We start from the raw sequence: 24686 nt of genomic DNA, 5'->3' as shown, positions 1-24686 counted from the left end.
GCATTGCCAAAGACGGGGAAGGTGGAATCAAAGGATGGTAAACAAACCACTGTCGCGCCTACAGATCCGTCGTTCAATGAAGAAGACGAATATGATCTTGAAGAAGAGTTGACCGACGAAAACCAGGAAAATTTGGACGAGAACGAGACAGAAGAAATAGATGAGGGACAGAACGAAGATGAAGATTACCCTGAGGAAGATTACGAAGATGTCGATTTTTTAGGGGAGGCTAAAGAGGAAAAAGAAGGGGAAGAGGACAACAAAGAGGAGGAATTGGAAGAAGAAGTGGAGGAAGTAGAAAATGAAGATGAGAACGGAAACACGAAGATTAGTGATGAAGACATAGATCATCTGGACCCAATCGAAGATGACGATGATGAAGACTATTCAGGATGAAACGACAGACAGCGGACCGGTTAAAGGTGACAACGGAATCATAGCTGGTAGAGATGATGAGAATGAAGGTATGCATTCGTTTATTTATTGTTTGAATCAATGAGTATGGACTGTACGTTTATAATTTACACGCATATATGATCTGCTCCTACTTATGCTAATATACGGTATACACACCGTGTTGTCTTACAAAATCATTTCCATTGTGATTGTGTCGTTAAAGAGAGCAATTTTTTAGCAATGTGTGTGATTACGTCATCACAAGACAGGACTTGAGCTGGTAAACCTCAATTAGATTTAGAATTAGTGCAGTAGATGTCAGCATAACAACCTAAGCTTTCCCTACACTAATTTTGCGTGCTGAAGCTCTACGCAAAAGGTGCGTGCAGTACAACCTTTACGAGTTGAGTGGATAAGATCTCTAACATTTATGTGAACTTGTATCACAACCAGCGTGAGCTGTCAAATTAGCCTGTATGTAGTAGCATGCAAAAAAACAAGATATATACGGCCTGATAGAGTTACCACGCATAAAAGCCTTTTGTAACATAAACGAGTGGTGGGTTACGTATCTGTAAAAAAAGCTGTTCAGAGTGTCAGCAGTATTAGCACGTGTTCAATTCATGAACGGTGGCCTTCACGTCATTTTCGTAAACGCAATTAATTTTAAACTTGATTTCAAGCTTTCGTGACTGCAGGAATTACTCTTTGATTCTTTCGGTAAAGTCACGTCGTGGATAAGGTATTTTTAACAAGAGGAATAATGTACAGCCCTCTAAGTCTACTGCCGGATGAAGGCTTCCCCATGCAGTATATGTAATGGGGGAGCAGAGATTAACCACATTTCACCGTTAGGGGAGGGATGGTAAAGTTATGGGGGAAGGGGGAGACAGGTACAGATATCACTCGCCAATGATGTTAGCCGTGGCCGGTTATCAAATTAATTTCACCGGGTTCATAGCAGTCTGATAACCACCCCTCCACCCCAAGTACGTACAATACAACAATGTAAACATGCACGTTGTTATATCTGTCTGTATTGTCTGGAAGTTAGGATCTAGTAATCCATTTTTGTGTTTTTATATAATATAACAACACAACTTTTGATTTAAAGCTTTCGTGACTGCAGTGATTCATATCCTTGGTTCTTTCGGTAAAGTCACGTGGAAGAGAAATAATAAAATAATACAAATATAAAACAATACAAATTCTCACGACGTTTCGACTGCAACACAAGCAATCATCATCAGGTGTGAAATCCACAAATCCACAGTCGAAACGTCGTGAGAATTTCTATTGTTTTATACTTGTATTATTTTATTATTTCCCTTATACGTGACTTTACCGAAAGAACCAATAATATAACAACACAACGTTACTGTGCTATGCACAACGGTAAAATGGTGTGATTAATAAACTTGGAATTGTGTATTCACGTGAAACCCCACCTATGTATAGTTGTTATGGAGATGCAGAAATATTTCAAATGTCAAGGTATCACAGTTCAAGCATTCAGTGTATGCCTCGACACTGTTACATCAGGTAATTTATACTGTAAGAAATAACTAGAAAACTTACCTTTCATTATATAGTAAATGATGAATGGCATATGTACGCGTGCCAACGGAATGACAAGCCATCTGCAAAATGGCACGATTGCCTTATAGGAACCATGGTGGCAATAACCGCATCCTGGTGCTCCAAACCACTATGGCTCAACCATACGGCCCGTCCCTGCGTTACTGCGGTTAGAGAAGGACTCGTTTCAATCCGCCCTTGCAATATGGAATGCTCCGGCATCAACGGCGCTCGCCTAAGCCGCCGCACCCAGGGGCATTTGGGCACGCGCGTTTTTTTTTCCTTCATTTTGCGTGGGAGACGAGGAACGGTGGTTTGCTGTGAGTTTTGTTATAAAGGAGCGTGTGCCCGTAGGGTATAAGCCTCGGCAGGCATCCGTGTGGTGCTAACGCGGGCTTTCGAAGGCTACGCCCGTTGAAACAGACCCGTTTTTAAACACTAATAGACCGATGATGATTTGAAGGGCTAAGCGTTTGCATTGCACGTAAAATAAATGTTGACTGATTTCAAATGGATATGTACTCGTGTTAAGGCTGCGGTTGAACTTGCCACCATCACTGTTCCAAAAAAATGATTATGTACAGGTATTTACTGTGTGGTGAAAAAAAAAAACCTTTGTGTCTCTTAAAATGGCCCAGCAAAGAGACAAAAGGCTTCATATTATTTTCCCATGCCTAGGCAGCAAACCACCCCATGACCACACATCTTCTTTTCTCAACCACTGACCTTAACGCCTCCAAAGTTGCTCACACGTGACTATTTACAAAGGCACCTTGACAAGGTGATGAATGCATCAGTGCATGGGATGTTCCTTGCCAGGGTGACTGCTTTTGGGACATAGAGCAGTTAATATCAGCCTTTTGTGGCTGTAAAAGCCATGCAATTAGCACGTAAGGGGACATTCAAATAGTGTTTGAAATGAGGCAATGGGCCAGAGAATAAATTTGTACCACTTAAGGTAGCAATACTTTAGTTTCACCAAGTTATTTATATTGTGAATAAGAGTCCATCATTTGATAACCCACTAATTTCAAATGCTCATCACGTAATTCACTCTTGTTTTCCACACGAAAAAATGTAACCACTGAAGAAGTTATATCACCTAGGGTGGCCTGGGACTCTTGAAATAAATGGTTGGACTGTGGGGACTGGGAGCACACACAAAAATGACATCGCTGTCACTTTATACATTTATTTGTTTGTTTTATGAAACACATACCACGGTGTATTATGGTGTATTTTATGTATATGGTGGTAAATGCACGTGCATTGTTGTTCAGAATCAGCTTATGTAAATATTGTTTCATCTCTCTACTGTGGTAATTAGTATCAGCTAAGGGTACGACGACTCATTTGTGAAGGGATATTTTTTTTTTATCCCAATGAAATGCAGAGTACCAGTGTACCCGTGTCATGACCACATTAAGAATTGTGTCCATAAAGATTAAAATGCCAGATTGGGCCATCACGATTGCTCACCAAGGCTCAATGCCTGTGTGCTTAGTAAAGTCGCATTGAGAACACTGCAATTGGTTTAAGGCAATGCCTCATAAATTTTGTTATTATTGGGTGTAAACAGTTTGGTTCCACCTAATTTCAAGAGTCTTTGTTTGGAACAAAAACTATGTGTAAAACCCACCAATGCAACACACAGACACTTTGCACAGTCAGATATTGATTTGTAATAGGTTTATTTTTTTATACCTCATTTGTATCTTGTGACAATTTTAATAACGGATGAAACTGCTCAGGTCAACAAAGTGGATTTCTATCACAGTAGGACTAAAAAGGAAGGGACCATTTACTGTTCTTGTAGTTTGGTGTTTATGATAATTTCATGAATAATATATAAGTCATGAGCCAAGTACAGACTTCTCATCTCTAGCAAATTATTGCCAACGACGATGATGACATACAATTCAAACACCTTACAGATTTGGAATCGAATTAGCCAATAACTTGCAATTTGCCACCCCAGTAGCAAGCGGGCCGACACGCAGGGCTACCTGTCCAGATTTTTTCTATTCCTTTTTTTCCCTTTTGAAAACTGTGGACTGTCAAACCCACACATCACCTGACTGGGTTTGTGGTTAAGCTGCGTGCGTGTAAGGACACAGCAGCCCTGGATCGCTGTCGCCAATAAGCAGCTGCTAGCAGCACACGTGAATAGCATAGCCCCATCACGAATCCGAAGAACTCACAAAGCTATAACGCAGCGCGGAGCCCTGTCTGAAAGAGGCTTGGCTTATTCATACATTTTTTGTTGTCTCCAAGTGAGCCAAGTTCACTTTTGAGTGAAGTGTGTAAGAAAAGAGAACCTAATGAATTTGGATGCATTCACACCCGCATTGCACAAAAGAACTCTGCTTGAAAGTTAAATGAGTTATTTTGCATTCACGTTGCATTTACAAACACATGCACGCCTAGACCAAAATGACCCACAATGCACCCAATATTGCCACATCTCAGAAGCTAAGCAGAACTCAGCCTGAACAGCGCTTGGACGGGTAGCCACCATGCACACCAGGTTGTCACAGACATCTGGCGGACTAAGTTGGGCACAGCAGCGGGAAGGGCAGGAAGATCCATTGTTGGACTGTACTTCCGATGCCCCCACGTCTATGCCTCCTGCAGTCAGTAACCCGCAAATAACTCCCCATGACCCACATGCCATAGAGAGGCCCTCATCCAGCAGCGGAATAACATATTATACACGACTGTTTTAGCATGATAAATATCATAACTATAATTATGTACATGCACAGCAAAGACAAATACCCCCCATGCTAGGACGGGTGTATTGCAGTAAATCTGAAGCTTGCAAGCGAAAAGCAGACCGCGACGTGATAGTCATTGCATCAATTCGTGTGCAGTTTATAAGGGCGCGGTGACACGGACTTATTTCATTTTAAGGTTATATAATCCCTTGTTCATCATGACGTCCTTTTTACTTTGATGTCTCAACAGCGTTACGGAGACCACGTGACGTGAGGGCTCTGCCTTTGTAGTGAGGGTTGTAAGTTGACCCTGAGGAGGGGGGAGGCGCCGCCTCGCCCCCCATGTGGAGTGACGTCAGCCGCTAATTATTATGAATGGAGGGGGTGTCCATTTGGAGGACGTCACCTTATCATGATTATTAATGAGGGGGGCTGGACACATAAATTATTGGCTCATTATAGCATTGACAGACTGTAGTGGCAAGTGCTGTTAGCGAGCGCCTATCAAAGTTGGCATGGCACACGAGGGGGTGGGTGCCCAGCACCATGCCTGGCCGCCTTTATCTTCCTAGTGGAGATGCTTACACACCCACCTCACCAGGTACTTATTTTAGGTTCAGCCGATGTAGGGGAGGCCCGGGAATGGTTCACAATCATTACTGGTGTTGGCCATAAGCGGGAATTGAACTCGACTCCCCGGGGTTCGTAGCACAGAGTGCCATGGCCTTTAGTAACCCCATTCTTACGGCTGACACTATCCTGTAGGGCTGGCACTGCACGCCAAGCGTGATGCCATCCAGCGCTATCAATCAGCGCTCACCGGGCCCCTCTAGAGCCGGTACTACACAGTGACATCCCGCGATGTCACTACTCTACTATTGGTGCTCAAATGATAAGTGTAAAGACAAACACATCGTTATTGAGGGTGTTTAGAATGCCACTTTATATACAACTGGAGGGTTTCATCGTCATTTAATATTGTTATATAGAAATCATATGTTTTTGAAGTGATCCCCTGAGACTTATTTGGTCATGAAGGCCGCCGGCAGTCACAGACTATCCATAAGGGGTAATGCTTGCGTGAGTCCTGTATTAATCAAAACCCCTTCCATGTTTCTAAGGGCCTTCAGGGGGCAAGTCGGAGGAGGAAGAGCTTCCCCCTATTAAGGGAGACTTTGAACCATCAAGCACGCCTTCAGCAACACAGGTGAGCACATGTAGAGGTGAGGGTGGACATGATGTTACTTTCTCACCAGCTGTTATCATCTCGCCACCGTAGTACCCTATGGTGACGAGATGTTAACTACCTCGCCTGATATACAGGAGGTCGTGGGTTCAATCTTGCCGCCTGTATATTTGGAGTTTGCGTATCTTTCTCCCTGTGGTGGCAGGGATTTTTCTCCAGATCCTCTGGTTTTTCTCTCCACATTTAGAAACATGCGTTTAGAGTATGTGGCTGCTATACATTTCAACATGATACGCCACTTTGTTGACCTATCATTTATGGCCAAGTTGCTTCTGAAAAAGCGTTACATAGGTCAGTGGGCCTTACCTGGTAAAATAAAAAATAGTTTTAGTTTTTATAGTGTCATAGAAGGAATTTCAGTTAGTGCTGGAACACAACCAGGGCTTCAATTCTCACTCCATCACTAGGCTGGCTTGGAGTAGGAATTATTGGCGTAAGGCACTAGCACTAGAGCACTACCCATAATAACAATAATTATGTTTTTGGCGAGAAGGATGTGGCATGCGAAAACAATTCCTGGAACAGCGTTTCAGAGTGCTCTGGCTGAAATCAAGCACTGAACATAAGTCATTACAAAATACCCCATTGAATTTGGTGACATTTGCTGAACAAAACAAACCATCCATGAATGTGAATAATGACCCCTCATGGGATTACACTCACCTGTAGACTATGCAATCGTTATTTCGTGATTTCTTTTCAAATTTTCAAATCGTTATGTACACCGTGTGATCTAGCAGAAGAAGACAGTAATTATTAAATTTTGTGCAAATTGACCAAGACTCGAATGACCAATCATTAATAATATAGCATGCAGTGTTTCCCTCGGGTGACGGTGGGATGTGTTTACCACGCACAGGAAAAGAAAATAACGGTACTTCCTACAGTGAAAGTAGGCGATTCTATACCCAGCAAGCTTCAACCCAAAGGACAAATAACCAAGGAATTTCCTCTTATCAAGGGTGAACAAGTAAGTTAACTTATTGACTGGGTTCTCCAACAAGAGAGAGTGCCTTGCAAGGTTTTTTGTGCTGGCTGGTAATTTAGGGGGAACCACGATTGCGAGATGTTAACTACCTCGCCGGGTATACAGAAGGTCATGTGTTCGATCCCAACCCTGACGTCTGTATATTTGCAGTTTTCATGATCTCCCCGTGGTTGCGCGGATTTTTCTCCGGGTCCTCCGGCTTTTCTCTCCACATTTAAAATCATGTTTTCAGAGTATTTGGCTGCTATAAATTTCCACATGATAAGCCACTTTGTTGAGCTATCATTTGTGGCCAGGTTCGTTCTGAAAAAGACCTATATAGCTCAGTGGGCCTTACCTGATAAAATAAAATAAATGTACTTTACAGTCTTTATAGTGTCTTAGAAGGAACTTCAGTCCGTGCTGGAAAACAACCAGGGCTTCATTTCTCACTCAATTTCTACGCTGCCTTGGAGTAGGAATTATTGGTATAAGCACTAGAGCACTCCCCATGATAATAATTAAATGTTTTTGGCGAGATGGATGTAGTATTCCGAAACAATTAATGTAACCACATTTCACACTGCTCTGGCTGAAATTAAGCACTGGACATAACTTGTGAAAAAATACCACATTGAATTCAGTGACATTAGCTGAACAAAACCCACCATCCATTAATTTGAGCAATGACCCGTAATGGGATTACGCTTACCTGCAGATAACGTCATTCATATTGTGATTTCTTTTCAAATTTTCAAATCGTTACGTACACCGTATGATCTAGCAGAAGTAGACAGTAATGATTCAATTTTGTGCAAATTGACCAAGACACGAATGACCAATCATTCACAATATAGCATGCAGTGTTTCCCCCGGGTGACGGCGGGATGTGTTTAACACGCACAGGAAAAGAAAATAACGGTACTTCCTACAGTGAAAGTAGGCGATTCTATACCCAGCAAGCTTCAACCCAAAGGACAAATAACCAAGGAATTTCCTCTTATCAAGGGTGAACAAGTAAGTTAACTTATTGACTGGGTTCTCCAACAAGAGAGAGTGCCTTGCAAGGTTTTTGTGCTGGCTGGTAATTTAGGGGGCACCACGATGGCGAGATGTTAACTACCTCGCCGGGTATACAGAAGGTCATGTGTTCGATCCCGACCCTGACACCTGTATATTTGCAGTTTTCATGATCTCCCCGTGGTTGCGCGGATTTTTCTCCGGGTCTTCCGGTTTTTCCCTCCACATTTAAAATCATGTGTTCAGAGTATTTGGCTGCTATAAATTTCCACATGATAAGCCACTTTGTTGAGCTATCATTTGTGGTCAGGTCCGTTCTGAAAAAGACCCATATAGCTCAGTGGGCCTTACCTGATAAAATTAAAATAAATGTACTTTACAGTCTTTATAGTATGATAATTGGTTCTTTACCCTTCTATCTGGCAACAAAACTGACACCTTTTTGCAAGGAGTCATGTTTGCATAGACCGCAATACCTGCAGTCATAAATACAAACAAAAGACATAACTCTGATAATGTGCACTGTCCTTGAAGTTGATTGGTCCACACCCGAGACAGCTTTCCTTCGAGCCTAGTCTCATATGGGTTGGACCAGATGACGCCAAAAGGCGCACAACTCAAGGACAATGCACCATCAGAGTATGAGAGCTCGGGGCAAGCATCTACACTATGGGGACCTCATTTGCCAGTAAAAATATGATAATTGGTTCTTTACCCTTCTATCTGGCAACAAAACTGACACCTTTTTGCAAGGAGTCATGTTTGCATAGACCGCAATACCTGCAGTCATAAATACAAACAAAAGACATAACTCTGATAATGTGCACTGTCCTTGAAGTTGATTGGTCCACACCCGAGACAGCTTTCCTTCGAGCCTAGTCTCATATGGGTTGGACCAGATGACGCCAAAAGGCGCACAACTCAAGGACAATGCACCATCAGAGTATGAGAGCTCGGGGCAAGCATCTACACTATGGGGACCTCATTTGCCAGTAAAAATATGATAATTGATTCTTTACCCTTCTATCTGGCAACAAAACTGACTCCTTGCAAAAAGGTGTCAGTTTTGTTGCCAGATAGAAGGGTAAAGAACCAATTATCATATTTTTACTGGCAAATGAGGTCCCCATAGTGTAGATGCTTGCCCCGAGCTCTCATACTCTGATGGTGCATTGTCCTTGAGTTGTGCGCCTTTTGGCGTCATCTGGTCCAACCCATATGAGACTAGGCTCGAAGGAAAGCTGTCTCGGGTGTGGACCAATCAACTTCAAGGACAGTGCACATTATCAGAGTTATGTCTTTTGTTTGTATTTATGACTGCAGGTATTGCGGTCTATGCAAACATGACTCCTTGCAAAAAGGTGTCAGTTTTGTTGCCAGATAGAAGGGTAAAGAACCAATTATCATATTTTTACTGGCAAATGAGGTCCCCATAGTGTAGATGCTTGCCCCGAGCTCTCATACTCTGATGGTGCATTGTCCTTGAGTTGTGCGCCTTTTGGCGTCATCTGGTCCAACCCATATGAGACTAGGCTCGAAGGAAAGCTGTCTCGGGTGTGGACCAATCAACTTCAAGGACAGTGCACATTATCAGAGTTATGTCTTTTGTTTGTATTTATGACTGCAGGTATTGCGGTCTATGCAAACATGACTCCTTGCAAAAAGGTGTCAGTTTTGTTGCCAGATAGAAGGGTAAAGAACCAATTATCATATTTTTACTGGCAAATGAGGTCCCCATAGTGTAGATGCTTGCCCCGAGCTCTCATACTCTGATGGTGCATTGTCCTTGAGTTGTGCGCCTTTTGGCGTCATCTGGTCCAACCCATATGAGACTAGGCTCGAAGGAAAGCTGTCTCGGGTGTGGACCAATCAACTTCAAGGACAGTGCACATTATCAGAGTTATGTCTTTTGTTTGTATTTATGACTGCAGGTATTGCGGTCTATGCAAACATGACTCCTTGCAAAAAGGTGTCAGTTTTGTTGCCAGATAGAAGGGTAAAGAACCAATTATCATATTTTTACTGGCAAATGAGGTCCCCATAGTGTAGATGCTTGCCCCGAGCTCTCATACTCTGATGGTGCATTGTCCTTGAGTTGTGCGCCTTTTGGCGTCATCTGGTCCAACCCATATGAGACTAGGCTCGAAGGAAAGCTGTCTCGGGTGTGGACCAATCAACTTCAAGGACAGTGCACATTATCAGAGTTATGTCTTTTGTTTGTATTTATGACTGCAGGTATTGCGGTCTATGCAAACATGACTCCTTGCAAAAAGGTGTCAGTTTTGTTGCCAGATAGAAGGGTAAAGAACCAATTATCAGTCTTTATAGTGTCTTAGAAAGAACTTCAGTCAGTGCTGGAAAACAACCAGGGCTTCATTTCTCACTCAATTTCTACGCTGCCTTGGAGTAGGGATTATTGGTATAAGCACTAGAGCACTAGCCATAATAATAATGATATGTTTTTGGCGAGATGGATGTAGTATTCCGAAACAATGAATGTAACCGAATTTCACACTGCTATGGCTGAAATTAAGCACTGGACAAAACTCGTGAAAAAATACCACATTGAATTCAGTGACATTAGCTGAACAAAACCCACCATCCATTAATTTGAGCAATGACCCCTAATGGGGTTACGCTTACCTGCAGATAACGTCATTCATATTGTGATTTCTTTTCAAATTTTCAAATAGTTACGTACACCGTGTGATCGAGCAGAAGTAGACAGTAATGATTAAATTTTGTGCAAATTGACCAAAACACGAATGACCAATCATTCACAATATACCATGCAGTGTTTCCCCCGGATGACGGCGGGATGTTTTTAACACGCACAGGAAAAGAAAATAACGGTACTTCCTACAGTGAAAGTAGACGATTCTATACCCAGCAAGCTTCAACCCAAAGGACAAATAACCAAGGAATTTCTTCTGATCAAGGGTGAACAAGTAAGTTCACTTTTTGACTGGGTTCTCCAACAAGACAGAGTGCCTGGTAATGTTTGCGCTGGCTGTAAATGTATGGGGTGCCACGGTGGCGAGATGTTAACTACCTCGCCGGGTATACAGAAGGTTGTGTGTTCGATCCCAACCCTGACGCCTGCATATTTGAAGTTTGTATGTTTTGCCCGTGGTCGCGTTTATTTTACTCCGAGTTCTCCGGTTTTTCCCCTCTACATTTAGAACCATACGTTTAGAGTATTTGGCTGCTTTAAATTTCCACGTGATAAGCCACATCGTTGAGCTATTATTTGTGGCCAGATCGCTTCTGACAAAACACCTATTTAGCTCAGTGGGTCTTACTTGGTAAAATAAAATAAAAAAATATATATAGTAGTTAAGGCTGTACTACATAGCGATAGGGATACTGCCATTTGTAATTCTTCGCACACTGGACAGTCCAGAGGATTTTCGGATCAGTTCTTTCTCCCAGCCTGGTATGATGGATTACTTTTTTCAATCCCCCCCTCCCCCACCAGAAGTTGATTATCAGGTCGCATATGGTGGAGTATAGTGTGTGTACGCCCATCTCTTCTTCAAACACATCTCGCCAGCGTGGAAAAGTAGGCCAATTCATTTTAGAGGGGCTCTGTAGAAATTCCTCGATTAGACCCCTTCCACCAGCAGTGGCATGAGGCAGCCATTAAAAAATATATTTTTTTTCCTGAGGACACTTTCCACCACCATCTATCAACTCAAACCATCTGCAGAGTGGTTACAGAGTGGTTATAGCTTCAAAGTTCAAGCCTGAACCTTATTTTATTGTCAACTTGTGTTCACAAAAACTAGGAGATGCCTCCTGGGAAAACACAGCTTAATGGCAGCAAGCAGTCCCGCGGGAGTAGACTCACAAATTACGTGGAGAATTTCACGGCAGAGTCGATGCATGCCCACACATGCATGAGCATTTTGACAGAGGCACAGGTTCATCCACTCGTGTGGTGCAGTGTCACGCGGCTGTGCAGTCGATTGGTTATAAATGGTGAATGTACACTTAACTCGCTTTATTTTTCAGTTGTGTACAATTGCATTTTGGACTTTAACGACGATAACACGTACAGTACATATCTCATGTGAGCGAGAGCAGGTTGGAGTGCTTCTGGAAATCTGCACTTGATAATGAAAAGCAACGTTCCAATGTACCTAAAGAGAGTTTTCAATCAGTGCATATTGCCTGTCATGACATTAGATCGGAAACATGAAGACTGACAATATTTTTTTACACAAAATCTGAAAAGTGTGAAAAGAAGCATGGGGAGGTGCATGCTTGGAACTACACTGAGAAACAGGAAGAGGAACTCATGAATCAGAGAACAAATGCAAAAAGTAATCTTATTGAATAGTTATAGCAAAGTACGTAGGCTTTGGTCAGACATATTGCGAGAAAGGATGATTATCAGTGGTCGAGACTCATGGTGGAGTGACAGCCAAAGGAGGGACACGGACCGGAGAGGATGACCACTGCAGAGATGGAGCAATGATATCAGCTTGTGCAGCAGCTAGATGGATTGATGCATTGTGAGACTATGAATGATGGTGACCTTACTAGGCCCTCTCTAACATAATTTTTCCAAACAATCTATATGGCTAAATGGAATATCATTCTATGGTATATATGTGAAAGATCCCACTCATAGCCTTAACATACTTTTTGGGGCAAGTGCTGTTAGCGAACACCTATGAAGGATGGCACAGTACACGAGGGGGTGGGTGTAAAGCACTACAACTGACCGCCTTTTTCTCCCCATTGGTGACATTTGCACACTGCACCAGGTACTCATTTCAGGCTGAATCGACCTAGGGGAGGCTCAGTACTGGTTCAGATAATCGTCACTGACGTTGGCCGTTAGCGGGAATCAAACTTGGGTTGCCGGGTTCGTAGCGCAGCGCACTAACCACTACCACTCCCCATGGTACAGTATATATAGTATAGTTTCAACATACACGTGTAGTGGCACCACTGTCAGCCCTGCACTGGGGCCGGCTGAGATGACCTGTCAGGGATGGATGGCACTGCACTCCACGTGCAGTGCCAGCCCCCAGAGGTTAGGGGGCGAGAGTGTCGTGCACGGTGCGGGGTTCACAAGGGGCCATGGCACTCTGAGTGTCCCCGCGGCACACGTGACTGGAGGTACCGACTGGGGGGGCCTCCAAGGAGAGGGCTGGGGGACCACAGGTCCTATCGAGATCCTTCTGGGAGCTTCCAGAAGGTGGGCGTGGCTAGGGGCAGAACGAGCCCCCCACCGAGAATATAAGCCGGAGCCCTGAACAGGGCTGGCTGCTGTTGTATGAATGAAGACATGAAGTCGTCACCTGGAAGAAAATCCCCGAAGACAAGACCCGGACCCGAGTCGGGGTCCGGTCTAATATAGCCTCCCCAGTGTGTGTTAGGGTTTGGCTAGCCCAGAGAGACGACCTCCCTAGGTTATCTGTGGAATGGGAGATACCCCTTTGTGTTTAGGGCTGAATTGCTAAATAAACGTGTTGCCTCCAAAGAAACCTTCGTCTCCCTTTGTGTGAACCACTACACATGCATAAGCGGTTTAGCTGCTGTGAATCTGGCAACCCAAGTTCGGTTCTTGGCCACGGCTAACATCACTGACAAGTATTTTTCTGAAGTAGTCATGGGCACCCCTTCACTTCGCCAACCTTGCACTGGCATGGGGAGACCTTCATCGACCAGTTAATTGACAAAGCACTGTTCATTTCATTATTATTTAGAAGTATATATTTTACAGATGGGTGCATATTACCCTTAATCCAAAACTTGTCTTTCAGAATGAGAGAAATAATTGCGTACCAAGCTTCTCACTTAGTTTCAAATGCCTCTAGCAGTGAGATAGGAGCATGTACCGATTATAAATCAGGACTACCCATCTCTGCCATCCACACCGTGGCTTTGGTTTCTTACAGGCTCACACATGCACCACCATGCACAGCGGCTGGGTATGTCGTGCAAAGGTCACAAAAAGCAGCGTGATGAACGCACGAGCTGCAGTAGCTCAATCAGACATCTACAACTTCAATGGAGTTGAACTACACGAATAGGGAATATTCTAAGGCAGTGGTTCCCAATATGTGGATCACAGAAGAAAGGTGCGCCACAAGGCCTTGAGGAGTAGTCCCCGGTCTTGTTGCCATTAGGATTATCTTCACAAGACACCATATTTTTTTTATTGTATGGTGAGGGTTGACAGCGATCCAAAAAAGCTGGAAGCCACTGCTCTAAAGTTTGTTTGCATAAATATTGAGATTCTGCATTGTTTCGTATTTCAAGTAATTTTCGTTAAAACGCGCTCTTGTGAAATGCAAATCAAAATACCTGACAGGGCTGTTGCACTGACAGCATGTGGTTGCAATATCTTTATGACAGTTATAAGTTTCCTATCGCAGTTGGGCACTGATGTTACCACCTACCCAGACGTTACAAACAACTCATGATGTCATCATCACCTTTGGCCATCGACATGTGTAATGTTTAAAAACAACATGAGTCAGCTGTGAAACTGTGTGTTGGTGTTAAAATTGGAAAATGTCAGTGTTTTATTCTGTGGCATTGTTAAGTTTATACTGCAACCTGCAAAAATGTTGTGGTTATTCACCACCATTTATAGCGAGTAACCCAACGCCCTCGGAACATCAGATAAAACCTTTTGGAAATAGCACCTAGAAATGAAGTTTCTAGAGACCAGTGGAATGGATCTCAGGCTGCTTTTTGTGAACCTAATATATTATTGTGACATCAACAGGAGAACTGAGGTTCAACCAAATATGACTTGATGATCTAACAATGTAACTATCCTGCAACGTGTCTAGAAATTGATTTGAACAATTAGACTTTTAAATTATTCTTAAAATTAAGCTCAATAAGTTAACATGCAGGAAGCATAGTGTATTATGTTTTTATTTTAACAATAAGCTAAGACGATTCCACACTGACACAGATAGTTTGTGCATTGTTGGCAAAAAAAAGTTAGCCTACCTCTCTTTTGGGCAATAATTGTTTAACAAATTCAACTGCAAACAACAAACATCCCAGAACACATTTTACGAGCATTAGTCAAAGTGTGCTCTGCGTCTTATGCCTACTATCTGTCAGCTGTAAAAAGTCACATATTCTGTGAGAAATCGGCCTTTCATAAAAGTTATAACAGCTGCTACTGCAACAGTTTAAAGCTATCAAAAAAGTAGACCTCTTAATAAAAAAAAACGTAGCAGCTTAATTGAATTTATTGCGCAGTTATAGAAACAGCTATAGCAGAGTGCAAAGCTAGGCTTGTCTTGCAGATCCTTAAAACTAACTCCCAATGGCCATAGCTAATGTGTTTAATAACTCTAAGATTTGGGGTTAGTAATTGTGTACTAAGACGAATCAATGTGCTAAATAATTGTTTGGTGGCATGCCTGATGTTTGGGAAAGCAAACTCTTTGGAAACTGATAAATACTAGATTTGTAAGGGTCAAAGGTCTTTATTTTTCAGTGTGGGCAATTGCCAAAACTGATCCCATTTTATTATTATTGTCTTATATTCGTACCCTACTCAAGCCGTGTTTGTTTGCTTTCTATGTTTTTCAGGGGATCAGGGGGCCACCAGGGATACCAGGAAAGCAAGGATTAAAGGGTGCTGAGGTGAGCATCCCAACCCCTTTGGCATAGCCAACAAAACCTTCATAAAGTATCTTTAAAGAAGGTGTTTGCTCAGCTGCGCATGCTACCATCGCACCAGTGAGAAGCATGGACAGCCTGCGCTTGTCATACTTTCTTAATAGTGAGTTAAATAATACATTTCCATACTTGACCCTACTAATTTAAATGGCAGGCTGCTGGTTTTTAAACCCTTCTACCACATATGTATTTCAAAAGCAATAATTGCTACAATTATATAAAAAAATACATTTTAGAAATCGATCAGATTGCTGGGTGGCTAAGAGGTCAGGGTACTGATCTGGCACCGCTGAGGTCCTGGGTTCATATCCAGACAGCCGCCTTTAATTAAACGAGGTTCCCAAGTGTACTGAGTTGATTTTCTCAGATCAGTCATCAATGGCTGCACACAAAAAATCCATCTAATTAATTTTAGTGATGCGCTTAATTTGGCTAAATTCCAGATCTGATCATTCAAATATTGGTTTGACTGTCATGCAATGAACCCTGCTCATCTTATCTTATTTTAATATATCGCCTTTATATAAGGCCCTTTACAAGGGTTATGAGTGGTACAATGAGGGTCGGTTAAAGTGATATGGTCAATAGAGATGGGGTGTGGGGAGGGAGGTTAGTGGGTATGGGAATTACGGGGGTACCTCGGGATGGAGGGAAGGATGGACCATGGAGAAGAGGTGAGGCTTGCGGGATGAGTGAAAACTACACAGGGAGGGTTGCTCTCTTAACGTGAAGGGGAAGTTTATTCCATTACAAACAGGCAAGTAAGAAAACAGGATTGTGCACAAGGAGAAGGGGGGAATGGTTAGGAGTAGGAGAGATTGAGACCAGAGCGGGTGGGGAGGAAAACAAACGAGACGAGAGAAGCGAGGTCAGGTGGGGCAAGGCCATGAAGAGATGTATATACTAGCGTAAGGAGCTTGAACAGACAGCAGTAGTAAATGGGGAGCCAGGTGCATTTCTATAAGAGGGGCGGAGGTGCCGGAGCAGTGTGGTAGGTTGTAAATGAAACGTGCAGACGCATTTTGGATCTGTTGTAGTAGAATGAATGCACATCCATGTGTAGTTACACAATGCAAAGGTAGACAGACAATATTTACAAAGTAATGGACATTTATTAATCAGCCAAGCAAGCAGTGCTATTATGCAAACCTTGCTACTGCATACCTCAAAAAATAATACCTATTTGTTAATTTACTCCAAAGTGGCAGCCAGAGTGAAATGAAAATATTAATGAATGTCAACCGACTTACAAATGCTTCCATGAAAGAGAGATCATAGAGACATTCATATAATACTGTACAGACAATGTCAAGGTATTAATTGAAGTTTTTGTTCTCATCAAAATCTATAGAGCTGTTTATCCATGTAGGCACAGCATTCCTTACAAAATGTATTTGGCATTGTGCTTATGCATTTGACTGTGTCTCTTATATGATGGGGAAACGCACTTATATTTGATGTACCTAATGATCTCTTTCAGGGACCAAAGGGAAGCAAAGGTTCACCCGGAGTTCAGGTGTGTACTAAATTAATGACACAACCTACATCACGTAATTGAATGAGTACAAGAGGCTCACAGCATTTGTTCTGGATCGTGATGCACCAATCTCCTTAAGCTAGCAATGTATGCATTTGGCACCACTTGAGCATCTTCCATTCCATGCAAGCTGTATTCTGTTAATACCCAACTGGATTGAAGGCGTATCGGGCCTCTGATTAATTTGTGTGTTGCAACCAACAAATGCTCTCTCCATTAGTTGGGTGCCAGGCATACTTGCCTATCAGTCAATTAATTCAGCAACAATGCATTCTTCAGTCAAGTACATTGTGAACGATACAGGTGTCGCCCTGCAATTGCTTGCTCGCATCACTGCTTGGCAAAATAACCTCCTCCACTTGCAGAAGCTCTGGAATTACCCTCTCGATGGTATTTTGCCCTACGTTTTCACGCTGGCCAAACAGCTTGGAAAGAGGTAAAAGTACTCACAGTTCAACGCACCATCGATTGTGGTGAAGAAATGTATCATGCTAGGTGGACAGAGGCAGAGGTGGAACACCTCCCTGGACAAGGGGGAAGAAGTCTTGCCATAGCTCGGGACATCAAGGGAACCTTTAACAAAGTGTGGCACAAGGGCCTATATGCCAAACTCCGCTCCATGACATGGCTGCAGAGCTACCTCTCCAACAGATCCATCAGAGTTGTATTGTCCGGCCAGGCTTCATAACCTTCTCCCACCAATGCCTATGTACCACAAGGATACGTAATTCTCGATACACTTCTCTTCTCCATCTTCATTGACGACCTGGTCGATGCCTGCGAGAACTCAGCTATACCTCTACGCTGACGACTCAACCCTCTATGCTCCAATAGGAGCACCTGCAGAAAGCAATGCAGTGGCAACTAGCCTGAACAGGGATCTTAATAAAATGAACATCAGGGCAGACAAATGGAAGATAATTTTCGAACCATCAATGTGCCAGACCAAGATACTATCTCGGAAGAGAATTCCATCCAAGCTGGATCCCTATTTTGGTGACTGTCAGCTAGCATCAACCAACCAGCTTTAGATCATCGGTGTTACCATTGACAGCAAGGTCCCATGGTCAAAACATCTCACCAACATCTCCATCATAACAGGACAGAATCTGGGTGCACTGAGAAACATGACCAACAAACTTGACACAGAGGGCCGAGCCACAGTCTACAAAGCTCAAGTCCACAGCATCATGGAGTACGCCTCTTTGTGCTGGATGAAAGCCCCACCAACTTACCTCACGCAACCCTCTCGACAACAGCCAGAGGAAGGCGCTGAAAATAATTGGTATTGATGAAGCCACCGCCAGTACACAACTCACCATCCCCATCGTGCATAACCGTCGACAAGTTGCTGTTATCACAAAATGCACACCAACCACTGCCCCACAGAGCTTCAGGCTATGCTTCCACCCCCACATGAAAGACGCCATGCCACCCGATAGTCCACAACCCTGCCAAGCCATGCCCTTGCCCCCCAGTTGCCAGAACATTGCTCCCTGGACAGAAGCTCCCTTCACTCTGCTGTCCAGATAGGGAATTGCCTCCCTGAAATCATTGTCGGTGAAATCACCGATTCTGGTCTTCAGGCCTTCAAATTTCGAGTGCATGGACATCTCCTAACTTCACCACACACCTTGTAGAACTGAGTCTTTGAGCTGCAGTTAACCAATGATGATGCCGATTACATGTACTAATTCCTGATATGGTTATTGTTCATTATTGCACCGACTAAAAAAAAGAACATGACACTATACTAGCGGTTGGCAACGAAAATAATAATAAAAGCCAATGTTTTCGAATTGGATTAAAAAAACAAAATATTTCAAGAGCTGCAATGCATGTGAATACGAGATAGTGGTCCTTAATAAATAGCGTCATAAAGCAGTCCTTAAAGAGCCACATGTGGCTCCGGAGCCGGAGGTTGCCAAACCCTGCCATGTACCATTATTGTAAAGCTAACTAGTGGCATTTGTATTTCAGGGCCCACTCGGTTTGAAAGGCCTTCCCGGGCCCCCTGGACCTCCCGGAAGTGTCGTGGAAGTACCGGTAAGTTGTTTACCCTCTTCTGTATGACCAGTATCTGTGACTTCAATCTCCATGTGGGTGGCTGGATTGCCCAAATGCCTACATGGCACTTTAGGCCAAGGTGGAGTCTTATGTTTGAGAATTGTCAGGACATCAATCTGAGATCTTGTAATCTTGTACAATGTTTAGAGCAGGGGTCCTCAAACTTTTTAAACAGGGGGCCAGTTCACTGTCCCTCAGACCGTTGGAGGGCCGGACTATAGTTAAAAAAAACTATGAACAAATTCCTATGCACACTGCATATATCTTATTTTGAAGTGAAGAAACAAAACGGGAACAAATACAATATTTAAAATGAAGAACAAGTAAAGTTAAATCAACAAACTTTCCAGTATTTCAATGGGAACTATGGGCCTGCTTTTGGCTAATGAGATGGTCAATGTCCGGTTCCATATTTGTCACTGCTAGTCGTAACAAGTGATGCAAGTGTGTATCCGTTAGTCTAGATCTGGTTGGAGATTTCAAATGTTTCATTCTGGTACAAGTCTGTTCACAGACATAAGTGCTGCCAAAGATGGTTGCCATTTTGAGTGCATGGTTCCTGAGATGAGGATATGTCTCAGAGGGGAGAGATGCATAGAAATTATGAAGGCAGTTCAGCCAGTTCCATTTGGTAAATTGTATTCACATTTTCAATGTCAATAGAAAATGGGTTGCGGAAAAGCTGTATGTCCTGTTCATGGAGATGAAGCTCTTTAAATCTAAATTGGAACTCCTTTTGCAATTTTTCCAATGAATCCACACATGTTTTGTTTGGGAATGCAACCAATGGTTTTTCTGATAACAGATTTTGAGTTGTGGGGAGATGGCAGAAGTTTTCCTCCTTCACTTGTTTGATGAGGAGGCCTTATTTTACTTCAAATGCTTTGACATGTGATTGCATATGACAGATGAGCTTCCCCTTTCCTTGAAGTTGCACATTGAAACTGTTGAGTAGCTCTGTTACATCTGTAATGCGGTTGTAAACGGCCCTTCTGAGGTGCCGTCAGGGGGGGAGGAGTTAGGTCACGTGGGGGGAGAGGGGTTGAGATAGAAGGAGGGGAACCGGAAGAGCAGGGGGAGTGACGGGGAACCAGGAACAGAGGAAGGCCACGAAGGGCGAAGCGGGGTGTGGCGAGATCGCCACGAACACGGGGGGAGCGAGGATCGGCACCGTTGGCCAGCGGTGACCGACCCGAAGCAGCGAGGAGGCTGCAGTCAGCAGCGGGGCTGCACAGAGAGAGTGGGCAGCGGGTCTGCATACAGTGACAGCCAGAGGGTCTGCACATAGGGGTAGCAGCAAGTCTGCAGGGAGGAGGTTACATTAGATGAAGCAGAGAGTCAGAGGGGTGAGGAAGCTATAATAGCAGTGAATAGCCGGGGGCTACAAATACAGGAGTTATAACAGAGTGCCGTGTGGGTAAAGACGTGAACCTGAATAAAGACACGAAGACAGAAAGAAGTGTTCGAGTCCTTTTATTACACTGGAGTCAGAAGTGAAACGGCATGGCGAAACAACTGAGGAAGAAGAATATCCCATCTCCGGCGTCGGCTTCATCATCGGACGACGACGATCTTCCTCCTGAGGTCGGCTTCACTTCGGCGGAGGGAGAGATCCGTGAGGGCCCGGGTGTGGAGGAGGTTGCCGCTGCGCCCGACCCATCTGCGTTGAAGGACGAAGATTTAAGATGGACCCGGATGGCGGAGCAACTGGCGACCCTAAAAACCGTCATCACGGAGTTGTGTGACCTTGTCACGCCAAGGGCGGCGTTGGAAGGTGATGGTGGTGATCGGCAGGAGCCCGGGTCGTCTTCGATGGCGCCGCCATCGACCACGCGGCGTGAAGACGCCATCTTGGGCGTGGCGCACCACGGAAGGCGGGAAGCCGCCATCTTGGGGCCGCCACGAAGATCGTCCGCCATCTTGGCGACACCGCGTTGCGACGCCTTGCTGAACTTGCCGCCGGAAGAGTCGGTGACGGACGGAAGCAGGCCAAGGAGCCGCAGTCGTCACCTTACAACTGTTAAGGAGTTCTCCATCGGGGGCGATTGGAGTGCGTTCGCTTGTCGATTTTTGGCGGCGGTACGAACGGCAAGGTGGACGGACGCCAAGGCGCTGGAGGTGCTTCCGACTCTCCTTGACGATGAGTCTGTTCGTTTTTTTCGCTCTATAAAAGCTGCGAAGAAGAAAACATTGCGTGGAGTGTTCGACGAAATGGCGGACGCGTACGAGCCACCGGATGACGCCCATCGCCGCTTCGTGCAGCGGCAACGCGCACCGGAGGAGTCGCCTGTAGCGTACAGGGGCGCCGTGCTGGAACTCGCGATGGCCGCTTACCCGGAGACGGAACCTGACCTGCTGGAACCTCTCATCTTGGGGAAGATGTTGGAGTTATCCCGGGATCTGGGCATTCCTATGCCGGCTTGCGGTCACGAGAAACTCACGTCCCGGACCGCGGCTAAGTGTTTGGACGCCCAGTTCAATCTCCGCCGCTGGAAACAAGTCACGGCGTGGACGGGCGGTCCTGTCGTCGATGGGGGGGCCGTAGGGTGGGACCCTACAAAGGCCGTGTACGTGCCGGATGCGACCGGCCCAAAGGAGCTGTCGGCCGCCTCCACTCCGTGGCCGGCTCGAAGCGAGCCGGGGCCGCGGGCTCCGCCGCCGGCGCGGCCACGTCGGGACGGGGTGCCTGCTGCGCGCCGACCCGACGTCGACTGTTTCCGCTGCGGCCGTCGGGGCCACTATGCCAGGGACTGCTGGGCCCGGGTTCCGGGGCCGCCCCAGCAGGAGGCCTCGATCGCGGACGTCCCAAAGAAAGACCCTCCGGCACAGACAAGCCGGCCGTGACAGCGCAGGGAGGAGGACCTTCCGCTTGTGGGACGCCGACCGGAGCCGCAGAACCCACGGGACCTGCAGCTCTTCCTATCCCTCCGCGGACGCGAGTACGGGATGTTTCTGGACGCGAGCGGGACAGTGGCGGGCCTCCAATGGCGACGGAAGAACTTGCGCCCGTCGCCCCTAAAACCCTTCCACGTTCCCGCTCGGCGGGTGGGCCGCCGACCGTCCGGGACGGCCCGGCTACCCGTACTCGCTCGAAATCCCTCACGTTTCGTTAGATTGTGTTGTGTTGTGTTATTGTTATAATGTTATTCAATGCTTCGTGTCTTTTTGCGTGTTGGCCCTTTACACCCGCATTGCTTTTCAGGTTGCAATTCAGCCGAGGTCGGCTGGATTTTCTTTAGGGGGGAGGGTGATGTAATGCGGTTGTAAACGGCCCTTCTGAGGTGCCGTCAGGGGGGGAGGAGTTAGGTCACGTGGGGGGAGAGGGGTTGAGATAGAAGGAGGGGAACCGGAAGAGCAGGGGGAGTGACGGGGAACCAGGAACAGAGGAAGGCCACGAAGGGCGAAGCGGGGTGTGGCGAGATCGCCACGAACACGGGGGGAGCGAGGATCGGCACCGTTGGCCAGCGGTGACCGACCCGAAGCAGCGAGGAGGCTGCAGTCAGCAGCGGGGCTGCACAGAGAGAGTGGGCAGCGGGTCTGCATACAGTGACAGCCAGAGGGTCTGCACATAGGGGTAGCAGCAAGTCTGCAGGGAGGAGGTTACAGTAGATGAAGCAGAGAGTCAGAGGGGTGAGGAAGCTATAATAGCAGTGAATAGCCGGGGGCTACAAATACAGGAGTTATAACAGAGTGCCGTGTGGGCAAAGACGTGAACCTGAATAAAGACACGAAGACAGAGAGAAGTGTTCGAGTCCTTTTATTACACATCTGTCAGAAAGGCAAGGTGCCATTTCCATTCTGCATCATTGAGCTCTGGTACTTCTTTGTTTTTTGAAAGCAGAAAAGCTGTAATCTGTGGAAGTAAGTCATAGAAACGTTTCAAAACTCTCCCTCGACTCAGCCAACGGACTTCTGTGTGGTACAGAACATCTTCATAGTCAACATTTAGCTCAGACAGAAATTCCTGAAATTGTCTGTGGTTTAGGCATGAGCTCTAATGAAGTTAACACAAGATACCACCATTTTCATAACAGAGTCCCACTTCAGTGATTTACTACACAGCGCTTGTTGGTGGATGAGGCAGTGTATGGCTATTGGATGAGAATGGTTATATTTGTCCATCTCTTGGTTAATGCGAACAATTACTCCTTTCTTAGACCCCACCATGCTAGGAGCACCATCAGTTGTCACGCTGGCTAGTTTAGCCCAGTTCAGTTCCAAACCATTCACAGTTTGGCAAACCTTTTCATAGATATCCTCTCCTGTAGTTGTTCCTTTGATGCTTTGCAGTGCAGCAAGCTCTTCTGTGACTTCGAAATAGTCATTCGACCCACGAATAAAAATTAGAAGTTGTGCAGAATCACGAACATCATTGCTTTCGTCGAGTGCCAAGGAAAAATAGGAAAGTTTTTTTGTGGAGTTTTGCAAATGCTGATGCAAATTGTCTCCCATTTCTTCAATCCTCCGTGTAATTGTAGGTCCTGAAAGACTCACTGTACTAAATAAATCGGCCTTCTCTGGACACATCTCTTTGGCAACAGAAAGAAGGAATTCTTTAACAAATTCTCCCTCCACGAATGGTCTGCCAGTGCACGCTATTAGCTTGGCAACTTGAAAACTTGCTCGCAGTGATGAAATATTTAGCTGCTTCTGCTTCACAAAAGTATTTTGCTGAGTTGTTAATGTATTTTTCAGTTTTAATATTTTATCTTTTCTCACTTCTCCGACCAAACAATCATATTTATCTTTATGTTGAGTTTCATAGTGTCGACGTAAATTGTATTCTTTGAACACAGACACTATATTCTGGCATATCAGACACACAGCTCTTTCCTTGTACTGCATGAAAAAGTAATCATAAGTCCACGGTTCTTTGAATATCCTACACTCCGAGTAAATGTTTCTCTTTCTTGACATCATTGTTTCCTAGGGAGTAAAAATTGCTATTAGTAAAATACCAATATATATACAGCGCTACAAAAACAATATACCAGCAATAACTTTGCCCACACAAGAGACATACAGACTGTACTGCCCATCAATGCAGTCTGATTGGGGGGAACTCCGCCCCCTCTCACTCTTCCACCAATGACCGTCCTTCTCATGCAGAAAAAAGTAACAGACAGGCACGGCGGCAAAAACACCCGGCGGGCCGGATAAATGTCCTCGGCGGGCCGCATGTGGCCCGCGGGCCGTAGTTTGAGGACCCCTGGTTTAGAGTGATTGTAACAAGCCGTCAACTTCATTTCAAAATACTCTTCGAGAAACTGTTTTATGTATATTTGATACAATATTTTATTGGGCCATACCATGACTGTCTAAGAATATTATAATGTACTGTAGTTAATGCAGTTATTAGCTAATGCCTGCCACTATTGTATGGAGCCTGGGTTTCCACATGACTTGGAAAAAGGTCCTTTCACTTACTCCTTTATGCCGAGCAAGATCGTTGCCAAACCTACTCCTACGGTGCTATTGTGTGGCATTTTATAG

The 24686-nt window shown here is 44.9% G+C and overlaps 1 protein-coding gene across 1 annotated transcript in view; it reads left to right on the top strand.

Moving 5' to 3' along the window:
* Nucleotides 1–323: 323 nt before the first annotated feature.
* Nucleotides 324–24686, top strand: part of LOC133358326 (collagen alpha-1(XV) chain-like) — a 51287-nt gene continuing 26924 nt past the window's right edge. Inside the window, 8 exon segments of the mRNA XM_061576596.1 lie at nucleotides 324–464; nucleotides 5813–5898; nucleotides 6797–6907; nucleotides 7811–7921; nucleotides 10762–10872; nucleotides 15500–15553; nucleotides 17070–17105; nucleotides 19107–19172. Of these exon segments, the coding sequence (XP_061432580.1) occupies nucleotides 368–464; nucleotides 5813–5898; nucleotides 6797–6907; nucleotides 7811–7921; nucleotides 10762–10872; nucleotides 15500–15553; nucleotides 17070–17105; nucleotides 19107–19172 (672 nt within the window). The 5' untranslated portion in view covers nucleotides 324–367.

Source organism: Lethenteron reissneri, chromosome 7, assembly GCF_015708825.2.
Source record: "Lethenteron reissneri isolate LAM-NWPU_2019-01 chromosome 7, ASM1570882v1, whole genome shotgun sequence".
Classification (NCBI taxonomy): domain Eukaryota; kingdom Metazoa; phylum Chordata; class Hyperoartia; order Petromyzontiformes; family Petromyzontidae; genus Lethenteron; species Lethenteron reissneri.
Note: the sequence above shows the minus strand (reverse complement) of the source record. Positions and strands in the feature narration are given on the sequence as shown.